Source organism: Liolophura sinensis, chromosome 2 (assembly GCF_032854445.1).
Source record: "Liolophura sinensis isolate JHLJ2023 chromosome 2, CUHK_Ljap_v2, whole genome shotgun sequence".
NCBI lineage: Eukaryota > Metazoa > Mollusca > Polyplacophora > Chitonida > Chitonidae > Liolophura > Liolophura sinensis.
This window is the reverse complement of record NC_088296.1, coordinates 3,671,008-3,692,314: the sequence shown is the minus strand read 5'-3', so window position 1 is coordinate 3,692,314 and position 21,307 is coordinate 3,671,008. Positions and strand designations below refer to the sequence as shown.

Here is a 21,307-nt window from a genome sequence, read left to right as displayed (position 1 = left end):
TCATCCAATATTTTTCAGAGTTATTGCACAGAACTAACAGATCCATATCTATCTCTCGCTTTTTGTGAAAGCATGGGATAAAAAGAACACTCAAACATTTCAGACCGGTTTTGAAAGGCTAGCTTTCTGAATTTATTTTATAAATTTGTCATGTGACAATGGTACGTTACACTTTGGCTACCATTATGGTTCTCTCTTTTTTTTTTTTTTTTTTTTTGATTGGTGTTTTATGCCGTACTCAAGAATATTTCACTTATACGACGGCGGCCAGCATTATGGTGGGTGGAAACCGGGCACAGCCCGGGGGAAACCCACGACCATCCGCAGGTTGCTGACAGACCTTCTCACGTACGACCGGAGAGGAAGCCAGCATGAGCTGGACTTGAACTCACATCGACCGCATTGGTGAGAGACTCCTGGGTCATTACGCTGCGCTAGCGCTTTAACCGACTGAGCCACGGAGGCCCCGGTTCTCTCTTGCTCCACAGCTCACAACACAAGTAAGTAATACAAGTAAGTAATACAAAGTAATTTTGGGAATGACCTCAAGGCTCATACTACATGGGAATTGTGGAGGTCTTAAACGGGACCTATCAGAAGAAGACAACTCACCTCCTGTGATCAAGATAAGTGCGCTCAGTAAGGCCAGCTCTGTCTCTGTTAACTCCAACATCTGCATTTCTTTGGCGAATATGAAAATGCTGTCCATCAAACGGCGTTCCTCTTCATCTGAAAAAAAACATAACAAAACAATTAATTTCGATCTTTCATCAACAGACAGTCTGACCTTATTTTTCTTCTCGTAGCCTTTGACAGACACCTGGATATCCCGTGAATTTTAAAAGTATGAATCTACACAACCCAAATGTAATCCACACCATGTCACCTGTCTGACATTAGGTTTATGAGAGAGAAGAAAAAAAAAACAGTTTTTAGGAGTTCACCAGGAACCTCTCAACATAGGCCTCAACTAAAGCAGTGACTACTGGACTTGAATCTCATTGGTCAAGAGCCTTGCATCCAACACGCTGTAAAAAGGCTTTCTGCAACCATTAAATTTTCTGAATGTGCAGCCTTCTGGTAAGAATGAAAATAGCTAGCTCTGGGAGCCTTCACAATCTAAGAGCTGTAATCAATCTGTGTATCTCCTTGTACCAGAGATTATACGAGGCATTGTTGTTTCTTCATTTTCTATCAGCCCATATCAGCCCTTGTAAACAAAAAGTAACTCCTTCAAACACTCAGTCTAATGACGTTAGGTAGTGCCCTGTTTTTCCTTTGCTGTGTTTGTTTTTTTTTTCTTTTTTGTTAAGTGCACTTAATTACCATTCAACCTGCAATGACTGCACTAAATCAGTGTTGTAAAATTTCATCTTAAATCCTATGCATTTCTCCTAAACCCAGAGGCAGAATTCACCTCACACATATTATCGGACTCTGAACGCAAAAGATGCTAAAAACTGTATGTTTCAACTTTATGTTGTCGCTAACACCCAACGAACTTACTCAAAGACGTAAAGGCATCAAGAGGAACAAAACTATTGCCGAAGATCACGCTATTGCTTGGCGCATCATAGGCTTGGACCAATCGGATCAAGGCTAGTTCAAAGCTTCCTGTAAGAGAAAGACAAAAACAATTTAGTTTCCACAGCTTGATGAATGTTTTAACTGCATGGTTTGATCGATCTTTAACCTCACCCTCAAGCTTTTGGAGTGCCATTGATCTAAGGCAAGTTACTGACAAACTTTCTCACATGAGACATACAGCTAGGCACACCATACTGGTGAAAGTGAAGCAGTCGCCACAGATGCGTCGTCGACTGCTTATTGTCACCAAGACCCCACTAGACCCCATGGGGCACCTAGAAATTACTTGTCCTAAGCTGGTTTTGAAACTCGCAACTGAAAGGCAAGAGCCTTTACCATTAGACCAGGGCTCACTTCCAAGTTAGCAACTTGTTACCACTGAATAAAACCAAGTGATAACAGGTGTGACCAGCAAGCATCAGACCTTGGGTTTCTTCGGAGAAGGGAATTCTACCCACCAGCCTTGAGTAGCATGATCTGATCATCTTGAGACAGGTCCATGAAGCCCGGCACCATTTTGGCAAACTCTATGATCTGCTGCACTGCTAACGTTACTTTGTCTGCCACCTCCTGCCAAAGCTGACGATGAGTCTGAAACAATGACGAAAAGAAAGGAGATTAGTATACAAAAATGTCAAAATAAAGACACCCCGTTAAATCAGAATGTTTTCCACAACTACTGAACTCATTATACACAACTTGCATTCCTTTTACTGATTTCCACGTTTTCCACAACTACAGCACTCCTCATACACATCCTGCACTCCTTTTACTGATTTCCACGTTTTCCACAACTATAGCACTCCTCATACACATACTGCACTCCTTTTACTGATTTCCACGTTTTCCACAACTACAGCACTCCTCATACACATACTGCACTTCTTTTACTGATTTCCACGTTTTCTACAACTACAGCACTCCTCATACACATCCTGCACTCCTTTTACTGATTTCCACGTTTTCCACAACTACAGCACTCCTCATACACATCCTGCACTCCTTTTACTGATTTCCACGTTTTCCACAACTACAGCACTCCTCATACACATCCTGCACTCCTTTTACTGATTTCCACGTTTTCCACAACTACAGCACTCCTCATACACATACTGCACTCCTTTTACTGATTTCCACGTTTTCCACAACTACAGCACTCCTCATACACATCCTGCACTCCCTTTACTGATTTCCACGTTTTCCACAACTACAGCACTCCTCATACACATCCTGCACTCCCTTTACTGATTTCCACATTTTCTACAACTATAGCACTCCTCATACACATCCTGCACTCATTTTACTGATTTCCACCTTTTCCACAACTACAGCACTCCTCATACACATCCTGCACTCCTTTTACTGACTTCCACATTTTCTACAACTATAGCACTCCTCATACACATCCTGCACTCCTTTTACTGATTTCCACATTTTCCACAACTACAGCACTCCTCATACACATCCTGCCCTCCTTTTACTGATTTCCACCTTTTCCACAACTACAGCACTCCTCATACACATCCTGCACTCCTTTTACTGATTTCCACATTTTCCACAACTACAGCACTCCTCATACACATCCTGCACTCCTTTTACTGATTTCCACATTTTCCACAACTAAAGCACTCCTCATACACATCCTGCACTCCTTTTACTGATTTCCACATTTTCCACAACTACAGCACTCCTCATACACATCCTGCACTCCCTTTACTGATTTCCACATTTTCCACAACTACAGCACTCACCATACACATCTTGCACTCCTTTTACTGATGTCCGAGTTTTTCACAACTACAGCACTCACCATACCCATCCTGCACTCCTTTTACTGATGTCCGAGTTTTTCACAACTACAGCACTCACCATACACATCCTGCACTCCTTTTACTGATGTCCGAGTTTTTCACAACTACAGCACTCACCATACACATCCTGCACTCCTTTTACTGATGTCCGAGTTTTTCACAACTACAGCACTCCTCATACACATCCTGCACTCCCTTTACTGATTTCCACATTTTCCACAACTACAGCACTCACCATACACATCCTGCACTCCTTTTACTGACGTCCGAGTTTTTCACAACTACAGCACTCACCATACACATCCTGCACTCCCTTTACTGATTTCCACATTTTCCACAACTACAGCACTCACCATACACATCCTGCACTCCCTTTACTGATTTCCACATTTTCTACAACTACAGCACTCACCATACACATCCTGCACTCCCTTTACTGATTTCCACATTTTCTACAACTATAGCACTCACCATACCCATCCTGCACTCCCTTTACTGATTTCCACATTTTCTACAACTACAGCACTCACCATACACATCCTGCACTCCCTTTACTGATTTCCACATTTTCTACAACTACAGCACTCACCATACACATCCTGCACTCCCTTTACTGATTTCCACATTTTCTACAACTACAGCACTCACCATACACATCCTGCACTCCCTTTACTGATTTCCACATTTTCTACAACTATAGCATTCACCATACACATCCTGCACTCCTTTCACTGATGTCCGAGTTTTTCACAACTACAGCACTCACCATACCCATCTTGCACTCCCTTTACTGATTTCCACGTTTTCTACAACTATAGCACTCACCATACACATCCTGCACTCCTTTTACTGATTTCCACATTTTCCACAACTACAGCACTCCTCATACACATCCTGCACTCCCTTTACTGATTTCCACATTTTCTACAACTACAGCACTCACCATACCCATCCTGCACTCCCTTTACTGATTTCCACATTTTCTACAACTATAGCACTCACCATACACATCCTGCACTCCTTTTACTGATGTCCGAGTTTTTCACAACTACAGCACTCACCATACCCATCCTGCACTCCTTTTACTGATTTCCACATTTTCCACAACTACAGCACTCACCATACACATCTTGCACTCCTTTTACTGATTTCCACATTTTCCACAACTACAGCACTCACCATACACATCTTGCACTCCTTTTACTGATGTCCGAGTTTTTCACAACTATAGCACTCACCATACACATCCTGCACTCCTTTTACTGATGTCCGAGTTTTTCACAACTACAGCACTCACCATACACATCCTGCACTCCTTTTACTGATGTCCGAGTTTTTCACAACTACAGCACTCACCATACACATCCTGCACTCCCTTTACTGATTTCCACATTTTCCACAACTACAGCACTCACCATACACATCTTGCACTCCTTTTACTGATGTCCGAGTTTTTCACAACTATAGCACTCACCATACTTTTATAAGCGGTGATCTGCTCCTGTGACACAGGCTGATGCCGCATTTGTTGCACCTGATCTTCTGTGTACAGGTACGTCCTGATGTGAGCCTCAGCTATCGCCTTACCGAACGTACCTGGTCAAGGAAAGCACAGGTGCGTTGAGTACAGGTGAGTCAAGCATAGGTGATTCAAATACAGGCAAGGTTTTCACAACTTACATAATTTTTTTTTGGGGGGGGGGGGGGGTGCAGAATGACAATCACAATGTTGACTAATCAATACCTATATATAGGTGATTGCAAATTGCTCAAGATTTTGGAAGGTCAATTTAGGTAAGAACTGTGATGAGATGGACATTACTTTGTTAAACAGCAAATGTGGATATTTACTTCACTATTTTAAATCAGACTTCACTTCTGTAACAGTGGTCAGGTATTTCACAGCAGAGTAAAGCGGAAACAGTGTCAAGTCATACACATGTAAATGTCCCTGACAAATTTATTTATTTATTTGATTGGTGTTTTACGCCGTACTCAAGAATATTTCATTTATATGACGGCGGCCAGCATTAAGGTGGAAGGAAACCGGGCAGAGCCCGGGGGAAACCCACGACCATCCGCAGGTTGCTGGAAGACCTACCCACGTACAGCCGGAGAGGAAGCCATTACCTGATAAATGGTGTAACCACGCTGCCAATATTACTGTATTCTGAATATTACTTTAACCTTTGTTCATAAGTTAGTCATGTGACAAGATCGGCTCACGGTTGCCATCAAGTGTCCTTAAGCATTAGAACTTACAACCATAATTAGTGGTACAATTACAAACATTTCATTATAAGTACCTTAATTCCCAAACCTCTTCACATAAAATAACTTTCAGCACAATTTACACACAATTTTAATCTGATTTTCGAGACAAAACAACATTTATAATTTTATCAATCAATACCGTATTTATTATTTTATCAATGCCTCCAGAATATGCTTGAATAAACACCGTGCACACATTTGAAAAGGTTGTGGAATTACAGTGCCTCTATCTTCTCTTTCATCAACAGTTCATGTGACAAAATACCAAGTTTTTTTTATTTTGATCACCCTGAGACTCGATATAATTCCTGCTATGATGAACTTAAAAGAACTGAACAAATATTTTCTAAAGACAAATGCAATCACACACTTCAAAAAGGCTACTCTACCTTGAGTATAGATAAAAAATATGCCCATGAGATCTGCCGTGAACCCTTTTCAAGATTTAACACTCACCATGATCCATGACATCCACTGCCTTCACCAGGGCGACCGGGTGTGGTGCTGGCGCTACGGTGTATGTGTTGACATCAGCCCCAGCAGGCAGGTATTCCTGGGGAGTGGGGCTTGGGTAAGACGTCACCCCATTGGCCGGATATTGATACTGCGTGTCTGTGAAACTGGAGAGGGCGTGGAATACTCAATGGCTGACACATTTAATACATGTAAGGGCCTTCTAAAACTGTTTCCCAGACTTGATGACTGAGTGCCATACAACTACACGTCTGGTTATAAATGCCAATTCATCCTTATGTGGTTATTCAAATTACCAATGAATTACTTCCATGGAAACAGTTTTCAAAACTGCAATTCTCTTCCCAAAGGCTTACCATCCTGAACATGACTGAAAAATAGTTTCTGCTACTTGATCATAAATCCATATTCAAATCAGTTTCTTACAAGTCTTTTTCTTCCTTCGCCTTTGTCTAAATTTTTACCGAGAAAAAAGTTCCAAGAACTACTGAGGTCAATGATTGGGTAACGGTGGTACAATTGTGAAATCAATATATGTAAATACATATACAATATATTCACTGTAAATACAGAAACACAATCTGTAATTATTTCTGCCTTTCTCTGAGTGAGAATATAAAATCAGGATGTCTGCCTGTTCGTCACTACCCAGTGTAGAATGAAGAGTCCCAACATCCTCAAAGCAAAACATATTAGTTTCTCATGCACCTTCTAAGAGCATTTCCAAACGCCATGGCACTCCTGAATGGACAAGAGAGAGTTTTGTTCAACTTTATACCTGCACTTCCCATTTATTTTCTGTATTGTATTATTTTTCGATGAGTAAATGGAGACAAATTCCACAACGTTTCTTTTACTCTGCATACAAAATGGACACATTTTTTTCCAAAGCAGTAAGAGACAATTCAAGCAATGACACATTATCACATCCAGCTCATAGTCCAATAAAACCGAATACACCCCATATCTGTCCACTTACGCTCACAACTGCATTAATGCTTTCCCAAATAACCATGCAGATGTGACCCTTTTCACCACTGATTCAGATCACAAATCCCGGCAGATTTAAAGTGCTTTCAGGATGTTTAATGCCATTCTTAAGCTCACTTCGTTGGGTTATGTCTTACTCGAAGCTCACAAACGGTGTTAGTCACTAAAATTATGCCCATGCAAATATGACAATTGTATGTTGACACAGGTTAAGTAAACTTGCAATGTAGTCGTTACATCAATATGGACATGAACATTTTAAACATAATTTTATTTGATTTTTGCACTTTACGGAAGCATAACTGACTGATCTCCCTTTTTTACATACAGCTGACAAACAACACATTCCAACATCTATGACTACGTCTCTATTAAACAACGTGTGTTATAAATACCACATTTTGCTCTACAGGACAAATGTTTGCAACATGGAGCCACAATTCAGAAGGTGGAGGATTTGCAAAAAAACAATTGTCAGCCAGGGTAACCAAGGTGACAAAATGGTGTCAACACACAATATGTTAAGTCATTTAGCATTTCATGGAGTCCCACATCCTATACTTGAACAGCCAAACTGGATACAGTGAAATGCCCAATATAGACACCACCCGAACAATACCAAATACACACACACACATGTACAAATGCACATCAAACGTGTTCTATATGTAAACCTAATCTCGTACATCTAAGATCTAAGAGCTGCTCCATTAAGTGATTTAATGTTTACTTGATCTGAAGTAACATCTGCTGTAAGCCAATCACATGAGCTCTCTTTGAATAGGCACGTCAGACTAATCTGAAGTAACATCTGCTGTAAGCCAATCATGAGCTCTCTTTGAATAGGCACGTCAGACTAATCTGAACTAACATCTGCTGTAAGCCAATCACATGAGCTCTCTTTGAATAGGCACGTCAGACTAATCTGAACTAACATCTGCTGTAAGCCAATCCCATGAGCTCTCTTTGAATAGGCACGTCAGACTAATCTGAAGTAACATCTGCTGTAACCCAATCACATGAGCTCTCATGTCAGACCTTGCCAGGATAATTCACAAGTTCAAGGTTTTTCCAGGCCCAACCACAAAACCCCTTTTTCAAGGATTTCCCAGGCCTGGAAAAGTTACTTTCAAATTCCATGGTTTTCACAGTTTTTGAGGTCCGGTAGAAACCTTGAGAAGAGCCAATTACCACACCATTGAAGCTAGAGTTTGGTTGGGTAAATGGAGGGCCTACCATGAATAGGTGTTTAAATACTTCAGATCTTGTAAGCAGCAAGTCAAGAACAGGGAGCAACCACCAGATCTGGATGACTTCTATGGCGAGATTGCAAGTAACTCAGCCCCACCAAAGCACATCTTAACAAATTTATTCTCGTCTAAAGACTTGTTCAAAGGTGAAATGCAACAGTAACTCTTTGGTCTGAAGAAAACAAACTCCATCTTCATATTTCAGGAATGCTCTAAGTAAATAAAAATTAAGATATCCTGAAAGGATTAACGATTTTTTTTTTCACCTTTAAATAAAACCCTTTTACAAATAACAGGATATTACTTCCTGTCATTCTGCCAAAAAGAAAAGCATTTGTGTCTTTAAGCTGAATAAAGTCGTGCATCTTTCATTTCACCTTTGAGGATATGATTTGCGCACAAAAAAAAACAAATACATTCATGCATACATGTATAAGATTTTCAGCAGAAGAAAATATCTTAAACCACTTTTTTTTCGTACATTATTACTTTTCGGCAAATAATCTTTGTCTACATTTCTTTGAGAATTCTGAACATTTTTGGGTTCTTCGGAAGTATTTTTTACTTATTCTGATAACTCTTAATGACATATGTTTTCATCAAAAACACAGCAGAAAGCAACTCATTATTACTGATGTTAAATTCAGTGACCATGGATAATAAAATATTTCAAAGACTTTACAGGCTTCATTCCTGTTTCTTCTTCAAGGAAAAATTTTTCTTCTGCTGGAAACCTCATTATAACTCTCAGAAAATTCAGCAAGACAAAACTGAACTTTGAGCAGCTTTTCAATGATTTTCACATAAAATTTTCAAAAAAATGATGTGCCTCAGAATTGATCAGCCACCAAATCCAAAATCGTGGGTCAATTGTGGCTACCCTTTCTCTTCCATATCCACATTACAGATATCTGTAACATTTCTGCCCAAAGTTCAGATTTTTGCTTGTGAATACCAGACGATTCGTGTTAATAGGAAATTAAAAACACAAAAATAGCAGAGAATCACCCCCAATATCTCAACCTTTCTGCCTGTTATCAATGATGTAAAGTTATATGTAATTTTTATCGAACATAATCCTATCTATTCATATAATTATTTTGTCAGGTGTCCAAGTGGAACAACCACTGATTCTTTGCTTTTCAACTATATTTGCTATGACTTTGTTCAATAGAATGCAAACTGCGTCCACAGTAAAGCTGGCAAGACTGATTTGTAAGAAAGAGGTTCTTCACTTCACGAGTTTGCTAGAATTGTAACGCGGCAATCTTCAGGCATGGACAAAAATGACCATGTCTCATTTTAGTTAACACTTTCCCCGACACAAAACTGGAATATTTTGAGTTTTTTTTTAAATTTTGGAAACGAAAGAACTAGAATCCATCATTCTTTCACAGAATCTCTTAAGATTGTCAATATGACTGATGTTCACTAGTGTGTAACTATGGAGATGCTAAATTACCATGGTAACTATCAGCTGGTACAAAGGTTTAAAACAGCCATTTTGCCAAACAGGCCTAAGATAAGCCACACTTCTTTCTTTTCAATTTTGAATGGGAAAGAAACCAGAATCAGTGTAAGATGGCCAATATAGATGGCCCATGTTGAGATGTTCTTGTACTTGATATGTGTGTTGTTAACTACTTTTGGTTAGAATCTGCCAAACCGGTCAAACAGTTTCCTAGCTCTTCCCACTACACACGAGAAAGGTTAAGATATCAGGCGTTTGCCAGGCAACAGAAGAGTACATGACTGAAGCTTACGTGCTGTATTGGTTGTTGTTGTTGTTGTTGACGTTGTTGGGGAGATGCGTGTAGTGGGTGGGTGCGGGGGAGGTGGGGGCATACCCATTCAGCTGACCCTGCTTCACCATGTTCACCTCGTCCTCTACGCGCTCACGCTGTTTCTTGGACATCCGACCAAACTTCACCGCTGAAAACCAATGGAAAACTACGTGAATCAAAGCACACCTGTGGTCTACCTGCCTTCCCGGACTAGGTCGCTTGTTTTGACTCGAATGCGAGTCCTATTGACTTATTTATTTATTTGACTGGGGTTTTACGCCATGCTTAAGAATATTTCACTTATATGACAGCAGCCAGCATTATGGTGGGAGGAAACTGGGCAGAGCCTGGGGGAAACCCACGCCCATCCTCAGGTTGATGAAAGACCCGAGCGCTACTGATTTTAGAAAGGTGTTTTGAGGTTTGTTTAAAAGTTATCATGATCTCCTACTGGAAAAATTGTAATTTTCAGCATTGTTATTTAATTTGCCAATCAAAAAGGCACCATTTGAACAAAATTTACTGTACTTTACACCAACATTCAGAGGACTGACTTGATTATCAAACACCTGATCCAAAATAAAAAAAATTTAAAAAAAGACTGCCTAGTGTAACCATGGTAACTCACCGTCTCTGGACATGCCAAGGGCGATGCACTTCTGCAGCCGGCAGTACTGACAGCGGTTGCGGTTGACACGGTCTATCAAACAGTTTTTGTTGCGGGGACATTGATAGTTGACAGGACCAGCCTGACTGCGGCGGAAAAATCCCTAATAACAATTCCGAGAGAACAGAAGTATTGGACCCATTTCCTTGTGGTTGGAAGCATTTTGTACATCCAATGTCAGACATTTCTTGTATTAGACTCATCAAATTAATTTTGGAAGATATGTTCCCAAGAGTAAAGTACTTTTACAGTATTCACTCCACATACAAGCCAAGACTTTTCTAATGGAGTAATCCATTACTGAGCCTTTTCACTTTTTACTAAATAATATCCTCAGAATAAATACTTGAAAATGTAGAGACAACTACAAGATGTTCAGGTAACTTCTCTTTTCTACCGTCATATCATCTTTTCTACCACAATTACTTTCTCATCTTCTAGCTTAACCTAGTTCCACCACAATGTTAATCACTGTCTTGTCTCTACGTTGTCCCACAATAATGTCAATCACTGTCTTGTCTCTACCTTGTCCCACAACAATGTCAATCACTGTCTTGTCTCTACCTTGTCCCACAACAATGTCAATCACTGTCTTGTCTCTACCTTGTCCCACAACAATGTCAATCACTGTCTTGTCTCTACCTTGTCCCACAACAATGTCAATCACTGTCTTGTCTCTACCTTGTCCCACAACAATGTCAATCACTGTCTTGTCTCTACCTTGTCCCACAACAATGTCAATCACTGTCTTGTCTCTACCTTGTCCCACAACAATGTCAGTCACTGTCTCGTCTCTATGTTGTCCCACCACAATGTCAGTCACTGTCTCGTCTCTACGTTGTCCCACCACAATGTCAATCACTGTCTCGTCTCTACGTTGTCCCACCACAATGTCAATCACCCTCTCGTCTCTACGTTGTCCCACCACAATGTCAGTCACTGTCTCGTCTCTACATTGTCCCACCACAATGTCAATCACTGTCTGGTCTCCACGTTGTCCCACCGTCTTGCGCAACAATTTCTTACTGAACTTTTTATGTCTATCTTGTCTCACCCCATTCAAAAGTTATAACTGCAGGTTATATACTCATAACGGACTTGCACTGCCAACACTCACTCACTTTACACCTCTCACAGATTATCACCCCAAAGTGGACTTGCCCTGACCACAGACCCACTCACTCACTTTACACCCCTCACAGGTTATCACCCCATATCGGACTTGTCCTGACCACAGACCCACTCACTCACCTTACACCCCTCACAGGTTATCACCCCATAGTGGACTTGCCCTGACCACAGACCCACTCACTCACTTTACACCCCTCACAGGTTATCACCCCATAGCGGACTTGCCCTGACCACAGACCCACTCATTCACCTTACACCCCTCACAGGTTATCACCCCATAGTGGACTTGCCCTGACCACAGACCCACTCGCTCACTTTACACCCCTCACAGCTTATCACCCCATATCGGACTTGCCCTGACCACAGACCCACTCACTCACCTTACACCCCTCACAGGTTATCACCCCATAGTGGACTTGCCCTGACCACAGGCCCACTCGCTCACTTTACACCCCTCACAGGTTATCACCCCATATCGGACTTGTCCTGACCACAGACCCACTCACTCACCTTACACCCCTCACAGGTTATCACCCCATATCGGACTTGCCCTGACCACAGACCCACTCACTCACCTTACACCCCTCACAGGTTATCACCCCATAGTGGACTTGCCCTGACCACAGACCCACTCGCTCACTTTACACCCCTCACAGGTTATCACCCCATATCGGACTTGCCCTGACCACAGACCCACTCACTCACCTTACACCCCTCACAGGTTATCACCCCATAGTGGACTTGCCCTGACCACAGACCCACTCGCTCACTTTACACCCCTCACAGGTTATCACCCCATATCGGACTTGTCCTGACCACAGACCCACTCACTCACCTTACACCCCTCACAGGTTATCACCCCATAGTGGACTTGCCCTGACCACAGACCCACTCACTCACTTTACACCCCTCACAGGTTATCACCCCATATCGGACTTGTCCTGACCACAGACCCACTCACTCACCTTACACCCCTCACAGGTTATCACCCCATAGCCGACTTGCCCTGACCACAGACCCACTCGCTCACTTTACATCCCTCACAGCTTATCACCCCATAGCGGACTTGCCCTGACCACAGACCCACTCACTCACCTTACATCCCTCGCAGGTTATCACCCCATAGTGGACGCCAGACGATTTATCCCCGCACACCTTGCAGGGAATTACTTCTATTTGGGCTGAAAACAAAATCCAGGTCCTTTATTAAGCAGGTGGTCAGGGGGAAATCCACCAGATGGCACACAGAGGGGATGCCACACAGGTAATACCTACACTGCCCATTTTGAAGTATGTGTGCATGTATTCTGATACAACATTACTACCAACCAGGACCCATGTACTTAACGTCTTACAACTGGAGTCAAAAAGTCAAACACAGAATTAAAATTTTTACTCTCAAAGATCAAATTTGTACACGGATTCTTCACTGGAAGGAAAACATACCGACTATAATTTGTGGTTTCTTTCTCTTCCGAAACTAGTGTTTTAAAAACTTAATTTTTACAATGCTTGATAAATTTGAGCCCAAAGTCTTGTATTTTTTGAAGCAAAGACTTAAAGTACAGAATTTAATATGCAGTCTAATACAGGCACCAAGAGGAGTCATCTGGTGCTCACTAAAACTTCCCATTGTATTAATTTATTCGCTTGTTTATTCAGCATTTTATCATCATTTATATAAAAAAAGTTTAGCATCTATAACAGCATTCATGTTTCAGAATAATCTAGCAACAAATCAGTCACCCTCTAGATTATCCACTGAACAGCTTAGCATAATAAATAAGCAAAGTAACCCCTCGACATGAAGCTGAGACCAAAACAGCATGCGCTGGATTTGAACCTGTGACCTCCCTTTTCAGGATTTGATTGGCTGCAAGGAGAACAAGGCTATAGCTGCACAAGGGCAGTTAGTACATTACGTTAAGGTTAGCAGCCTGATCAACAGCTGAGCTGTGTGTCAAACTGTCAAAAGAAAGTTTATTTTTAACTCATTACCATTCGGCTGAGTGTTTGGTTTCCTACGAATACATATCATATGCCTTCACAAAAACAAAAAGCAGGGTGCAGGCTTTTCCAGTTAGTTTATTGAAGTCATGGTGGTGCTACTACTCACAGGGTTAGGGTGCATAAAAGCAGGATACTGTCACTCTTCAACCTTTTCGCATGCTTGCAAGGTGTTTATTCTGTGCATTATAAGGCATTACCCTGAGTAGGCCAATCCAGCCAATATAGTCTTGTCTCCAAAATCAACTTAAATATGTGCATAAATTACACTGTTGCTCTTTCATATGCGAAAAAGTTGAGGAATTTGGGTAAGCATACATGATAACACATTTTGCTTTAATAGACAAAACCAATAGAGGCCAAAAGCTTAAGTTTCCAAGGTCAAAAGCCAAAGTATGTCCCGTGGTAAACTATTCAAAGTTGCCTCTGAAAGGTCAAAAGTCAAGGTGTCCTGAAAAGTTAGAAAAATCAAAGTCTCCTCAAGAATCAAAAGTTTTAGATGAAGGGCCTCCTACATCAAAGCAGTTGGCTATCCAGCAATCCATCAAGACTCCAACTGAACAGCATGCATACTCACTCCAGACTGTTTGCTCCAAACAGAGGTTTTTAACACTACACTCATCTTTGCTTAAGACTAGTATGTGTTCTCAATGTAAGGCCACGGCCAGGAAGAGAGCATTAACATCTATATGGCCATGTGGGAGTACAGCCATGTGGGAAAATGGCCAAAAATGGGAAAAACTAAGATTTCTATCTGTCAAATGGCATGATATTGAAGGCTGACAACCAACTTGAGCTTCAGTAGAACTGCCCAGGACAAGAAATTAAGCAAAATGTCATAAGTCAAAGAGGTCATTCAACAATATGGTCAAAAATAAACCATGAAAGATACCAAAAAAGCAGGAAATGCCAACAAAGCGAAAGGAAGCTAACCAGACGCCATAGTTTAATACCACTATCTGGCAAGAGGACACCCTGGTGTTGAGATTTACAGTCAAAAGGCTGGATGTGGTGTTTTGAGGTTTGGTAGTGTTTAGTGTTTAGAGAGGAGTGGTGTTTTAGAGATTTGGAATAGTGTTTAGTGTTTAGAAAGGAGGTGTTTTGAGGTTTGGTAGTGTTTAGTGTTTTGAGAGTGGTGTTTTAGAGGTTTGGAATAGTGTTTAGTGTTTTGAGAGGAGTAGTGTTTTTGAAGTTTGGAATAGTGGTTAGTGTTTTGAGAGGAGTGGTGTTTTTGAAGTTTGGAATAGTGTTTGGAGTTTTGAAAGGAGGAGTGGTCTTTTAGAGGTTTGGAATAGTGTTTAGTGTTTTGAAAGGAGAAGGTGTTTTGAGGTTTGGAATAGTGTTTAGTGTTTTGAAAGGAGAAGGTGTTTTGAGGTTTGGAATAGTGTTTAGAAAGGAGAAGGTGTTTTGAGGTTTGGAATAGTGTTTAGTGTTTTGAAAGGAGGAGTGGTGTTTTGAACAAATGATGTGTACATAAGAGAAGCAACAGGATAATTGTGAAAGTGAAAGTCTTCAGTAGTACTAGTACATGTATGTCACAGGACAAACCACAACCTAAACAATCCTTCAAATGTAGCAAGTAGACCATTAAATACCATACACACATACAATGCCTTGACTCTGTTCACAACAAAGTCTATTTTTTTTTTCAGTTTTTACAGCATGCAATCTCCTGCTTTTATCAAGTCCACTATAGAATTTATAGCAAAAGTATAACATAATAGCCAAACAGAACACAACACAAAAAAAAAAATTGAGATTTCTTTTTTCAATAGACCGCATTATTCGTCAGTATATAGTATTCAGCTGACTGTAGTAAATATATCACAATAGGAGTAATAGTCATAGGAGTAACAGTCATAGGAGTAACAGTCATAGGAGAAATAGGACGAGTGGAAGAGAAAACACACTTGATTAGGAATGAATTTGTGGAAAATTCAGTGAATAGCTCACACTCGCAGAAATAGCTCTGTGTTTGGTACAATGTGCTGCTCAGTCAGGCTAATATAGCTAAAACATGTCCTACACTCTTCAAAACGTTTCAAACAGACTTGTAAAACTGGATGTATAAAAGTTCAAAATTTCAAAAATTCATATTTCCACGAATACCAACACTAATATGAGGAATTCCAGTGAGTGAACACAAGGATGGTAGTTGTCCAATATTTCACTGGCATTTTATCCCATACCCAATTTCTTCTCATTTTTGGGACACCTGGTCTGCTCATTTTAGCCAATATATATGTAATTGTAGCAGGAATATTGAGTTTCTTTTTTCTCACATGGTTAGACCATCTAATGAACACCATACTCACATCTTTACTTTTCCTAAAGGGTGATAACGAATTGTAATATTCTACTTTCAACATTACTAAAATCCGTGCCAAAAATTTGAAAAATTAGGGTGCTCCAAGAGTATTTCGTTTACAGGAGGCCGGTCTCTAATATGGTGGAAGGAAACCTGGCCAAATCTGGCCAAGCCTGAGGGGTAGAGAATGGTATTTAAGTAAAGCCACATCATTATGGTTACACTGTGGCACAGTTGATTTTATGTACCAGTTCACCATTCTGCTCAGGCTGAGCTTGTGTTAGCAGCCCCATATTTACACTGTAAAGGTGTTACACTAATTTTGAACATCGCTGTGTTTGGCAAATATCAAAGTGATTAGCTGGTATTCACTGATTTACATAATTATGTTCAGCAACAAAAAAAAGACAGTGTAAGCTATTTTTTAAAAAAAGCCGTTTTTTGGATGTTTAGCAGGGTGCTCAAAAGCTGGGATGTGCTTAGCTGATAGCTCACGAGTTCAGTTGTTAGCAGATTGCCTAAAGAGCGAGATGTGTTTAGCTGACTGTTCAGATTGGGATGTGTTTAGCTGATTGCCCAAAGAGAGGGATGACTAATGGCAGATTGGTTAAAGAGTAGGGTGTGTTTAGCAGATTGCCTAAAGTGAGAGATGTGTTTAGCAGAATGAGCAAGGGCTGAAATATTTTCGGAAAATTAACTGTAGGGTGAGATATGTTTAACAGATTACTTGAACATCAAGTTTTCTTCCTTTAGAAGAGTAAAATGCAGAATGAACACAGATTAGCATGTTGTAGCCAAGGTGGTTCAAAAGGCCAAGTTGTGTTTAACAGATGTTTAACAGACATGGCTTAGCACATATTTCATGTTTTCATGAATTATGTTAAGAGCTCTGAAACATGTTTATTATTTTTAGAGGATAACACATAGATGTGCTTAGAAGATCAAAAGTGATAGGTTTAGAGAACACAAGATGTACAGGGATGTGTTTAGCAGATTACAGAGATGTGTAAAAAAGATGCACAAAACATATTCAGCAGATAAATAGGGATGTGCTCAGCAGGTAAGTGCATGCATGTACATATTAGAGTATTCTTTGCAGTGTTCATAGCAGATATAGACATGATATATTCACAAAACAGACTGAAAGTTTTTTATAGTTATAGAGACGTTTACAACACATACAGGAATGTGTTTAACCTGTGTGTAGCAGATATAGACATGATATATTCACAAAACAGACTGAAAGTTTTTTATAGTTATAGAGACGTTTACAACACATACAGGAATGTGCTTAACCTGTGTGTAGCAGATATAGACATGATATATTCAGAAGACACACTGAAAGGTTTACCGGAATGTTTTTAACAGATGTATATCAATGCTTTTAGCCGTGATACACACAAGTGTTTAACAGATATACAGAAATGTGTTAAAAAGATAAAGAATGTATTTAGCAAATACATAGGAATGTGTTCAGAGGACATACAGGAATATATTAAGCACATTAGATGATTGTGTTTAGCAATTATATAAGATGTGTTTAGCAGATATACAGGGATGTTTTGAAACATGTTTAGCAAATATAAAGGGATGTGCTTAGATGCACAAGGATATGTGTAGCAAATAGATAAAGTGTTTAGAAGCTGTACATGGCTCTATTAAGCAGATGTACGTGAATGTGTTTAGCAATCATATAGTATGTGTTTAGCCAATCGAGGAGGTTTTTCGTAGATGCACAGGAATGTGTTTAGCCAATTTAGAGGATGTGTTCGGCCAATACAGATGATCTGTTTAGCAAATACAGATAATGTGTTCAGCAAATATAGAGGATGTGTTCAGCAGATGCACAGGAATGTGTTTAACCAATTTAGAGGATGTGTTTAGCAGATTTAGAGTGAACCAAGCAGAAGCATGAAGGTGGGGAGTAGTGCACAATTACACTTGCCGGAATGGTATTTCCGTTTGGCCTGCGGGTCAGAGAGTGACACTTTCCCTGGAGGCTCCGGTAACACAGCATTGTGCCCCGTCCGGCCTAGTTCTGCTGAAATTACACACAAAACAGACTACAGCATTGTGCCCCCTTCGGTCTAGTTCTGTTGAAATAACACACTAAACGGACTACAGGACTGTGCCCTGCCCGGTCTAGTTCTGCTGAAATTACACACAAAACAGACTACCGCATTGTGCCCCGCCCAGACTAGTTCTGCTGAAATTACACACAAAACAGACTACAGCATTGTGCCCCCTTCGGTCTAGTTCTGTTGAAATAACACACTAAACGGACTACAGGACTGTGCCCTGCCCGGTCTAGTTCTGCTGAAATTACACCCAAAACAGACTACCACATTGTGCCCCGCCCAGACTAGTTCTGCTGAAATTACACACAAAACACACTACCACATTGTGCCCCGTCCAGCCTAGTTCTGCTGGAATTACACACAAAACAGACAACAGCACTGTGCCCTGCCCAGCCTACTTCTTCTGAAATTACACACAAAACAGACTACAGCATTGTGCCCCATCCAGCCTAGTTCTGCTGAAATTACACACAAAACACACTACAGCATTGTGCCCCATCCAGCCTAGTTCTGCTGGAATTACACACAAAACAGACTACAGCACTGTGCCCTGCCCAGCCTACTTCTTCTGAAATTACACACAAAACAGACTACAGCATTGTGCCACATCCAGCCTAGTTCTGTTGAAATTACACACAAAACAGACTACAGCATTATGCCCCGCCCAGCCTAGTTCTGCTGGAACTACACACAAAACAGACTACAGCACTGTGCCCTGCCCAGCCTACTTCTTCTGAAATTACACACAAAACAGACTACAGCACTGTGCCCTGCCCAGCCTACTTCTCCTGAAATTACACACAAAACAGACTACAGCATTGTGCCCCATCCAGCCTAGTTCTGCTGAAATTACACACAAAACAGACTACAGCATTGTGCCCCATCCAGCCTAGTTCTGCTGGAATTGCACACAAAACAGACTACAGCACTGTGCTCCGTCCAGCCTAGTTCTGCTGAAATTGCACACAAAACAGACTACAGCATTGTGCCCCATCCAGCCTAGTTCTGCTGAAATTGCACACAAAACAGACTACAGCATTGTGCCCCATCCAGCCTAGTTCTGCTGAAATTGCACACAAAACAGACTACAGCACTGTGCCCCACCCGGACTAGTTCCGCTGAAATTACACACAAAACAGACTACAGCATTGTGCCCCGTCCAGCTAGTTCAGCTGAAATTACACACAAAACAGACTACAGCACTGTGCCCTGCCCAGCCTAGTTCTCCTGAAATTACACCCAAAACAGACTACCGCATTGTGCCCCACCCAGACTAGTTCTGGTGATATTACACACAAAACACACTTCAGCAATGTGCACTGCCCAGACTAGTTCTGATGAAATTACACACAAAACACACAACAGCACTGTGCCCTGCCCAGCCTACTTCTCCTGAAATTACACACAAAACACACTACAGCACTGTGCCCCGCCCAGCCCAGTTCTGCTGAAATTACACACAAAACAGACTACAGCAATGTGCACTGCCCAGCCTAGTTCTGCTGAAATTACACACAAAACAGACTACAGCAATGTGCACTGCCCAGACTAGTTCTGCTGAAATTACACACAAAAACAGGCTCTTCGACTCGTGTAGTTCTCCTGAATATGCTGTTTTGCGGGAATCACACAAAAAGCTTTCATTCATCTGCTTTGAAACGTATTTTCTAACTACAAGTACTATATCCCTCCCATCAAGGGGCAGACCTACTGAAAACGGTAAAAGTTATCTCCCTTGTAAAATGTTTTCCATGCCAAATACCAAAGCAAAACCCTGACCACAGATTAAGGCAAATATAGGTGTCCTCTAAAACATATATATATATATATATATATACAGTACAACTGACCTCAAAGAGATAGTCAGTGTGTAAATAATATATGTACTGTATGTATACGTATATATATACAACTGAACTTCACTGTTCAAAACTGGTTTAAGACTTAATACCAGATTTAACTTAAAGCCATTTCTTCAATTTTGTCCTTAGTGTAAAAAAACTGTGTAATATTATGTTATAAGTTTGAACTTAAACAGCTGCTGTTATACTTTGACATTGGAGAACTGCATTGATTGCTGAGTTTGGCTAAAAAATTAAAATGTAAAATACGATTTCACATCACTATTAGCTAATACACTTTCACACAACTGGGCTCAGGCCTCAGAGTAATCTTAAACAGGAAAATGCAGATTTCACATTATCTACTGGTTTTCTGAGTCACTTTATTACTGTGACATACTTGTGTCTACGCCAATATTGGCTACGAAAAGAACTGTATCAATACAGAGCCCATGTGTCAGGTGTTTTGCTTCATTTTTTAGTGTGACACTTTGGTTGGTATTGAATAAAAACACTGAGCAGTCCTCTGTGTATTGATGATACCCTTTTGTCGTGACAGGACTCAGTTTTGTAATCCGTTAGATCTTCAGCCAATAATTGTTTATCTACTTCATTGGTTTATAATGCTTTTATTTTTCACTCATACATGCAGTATCCATAGAAACCACACACTTTTGGCATATTACTTTTAAACCTTCCACTTGAATCACACACAAAGACATGCACATCATGGTAATGAAAGTGGTATTGAATTAATAAAATGTGGTTGGAATTATGCAAGCTCTATTGACAAAGGCTAAACCATTTTCTCTACAAAAATAGTTTTAGCCCTCACACACACTGCTTGTTGTTTTTTGGGTTTTTTATTCGTTAATGGAGTTGTTTGTCATACCCATCAATTTTCAGTTACACGATGGCAACCAGTTTCACGCGTGGAGGAAACGAGAAAGTTCAGGTAAACAACTTCTGGCAATTTACAGATTAACTTTCAAATGTGCAGAGTACACATGTTCACCATGATGTTGAAAGATGTGGTCTTCTACAAATATTAGGCTGCATGAATTGTCACACGAGGGTCATGAACAGATTATTGCCGTCACACAAG

The 21,307-nt window shown here is 40.6% G+C and overlaps 1 protein-coding gene across 3 annotated transcripts in view; it reads right to left on the bottom strand.

The window, feature by feature from the left end:
* Positions 1-21,307, bottom strand: part of LOC135462740 (probable nuclear hormone receptor HR3) — a 58,791-nt gene that overhangs the window by 745 nt on the left and 36,739 nt on the right. For 2 of the 3 annotated variants that reach the window (XM_064739971.1, XM_064739973.1), the window contains 9 exons: positions 18,229-18,324; positions 13,064-13,149; positions 10,799-10,940; positions 10,150-10,318; positions 6,129-6,292; positions 4,873-4,994; positions 2,046-2,178; positions 1,507-1,614; positions 613-729 (listed from right to left, as the gene is read on the bottom strand). In XM_064739971.1, coding sequence (XP_064596041.1) covers positions 613-729; positions 1,507-1,614; positions 2,046-2,178; positions 4,873-4,994; positions 6,129-6,292; positions 10,150-10,318; positions 10,799-10,940; positions 13,064-13,149; positions 18,229-18,324 — 1,137 coding nt within the window. The remainder of the gene's footprint in view (positions 1-612; positions 730-1,506; positions 1,615-2,045; positions 2,179-4,872; positions 4,995-6,128; positions 6,293-10,149; positions 10,319-10,798; positions 10,941-13,063; positions 13,150-18,228; positions 18,325-21,307) is intronic. The other variant, XM_064739972.1, reaches the window with a different exon arrangement.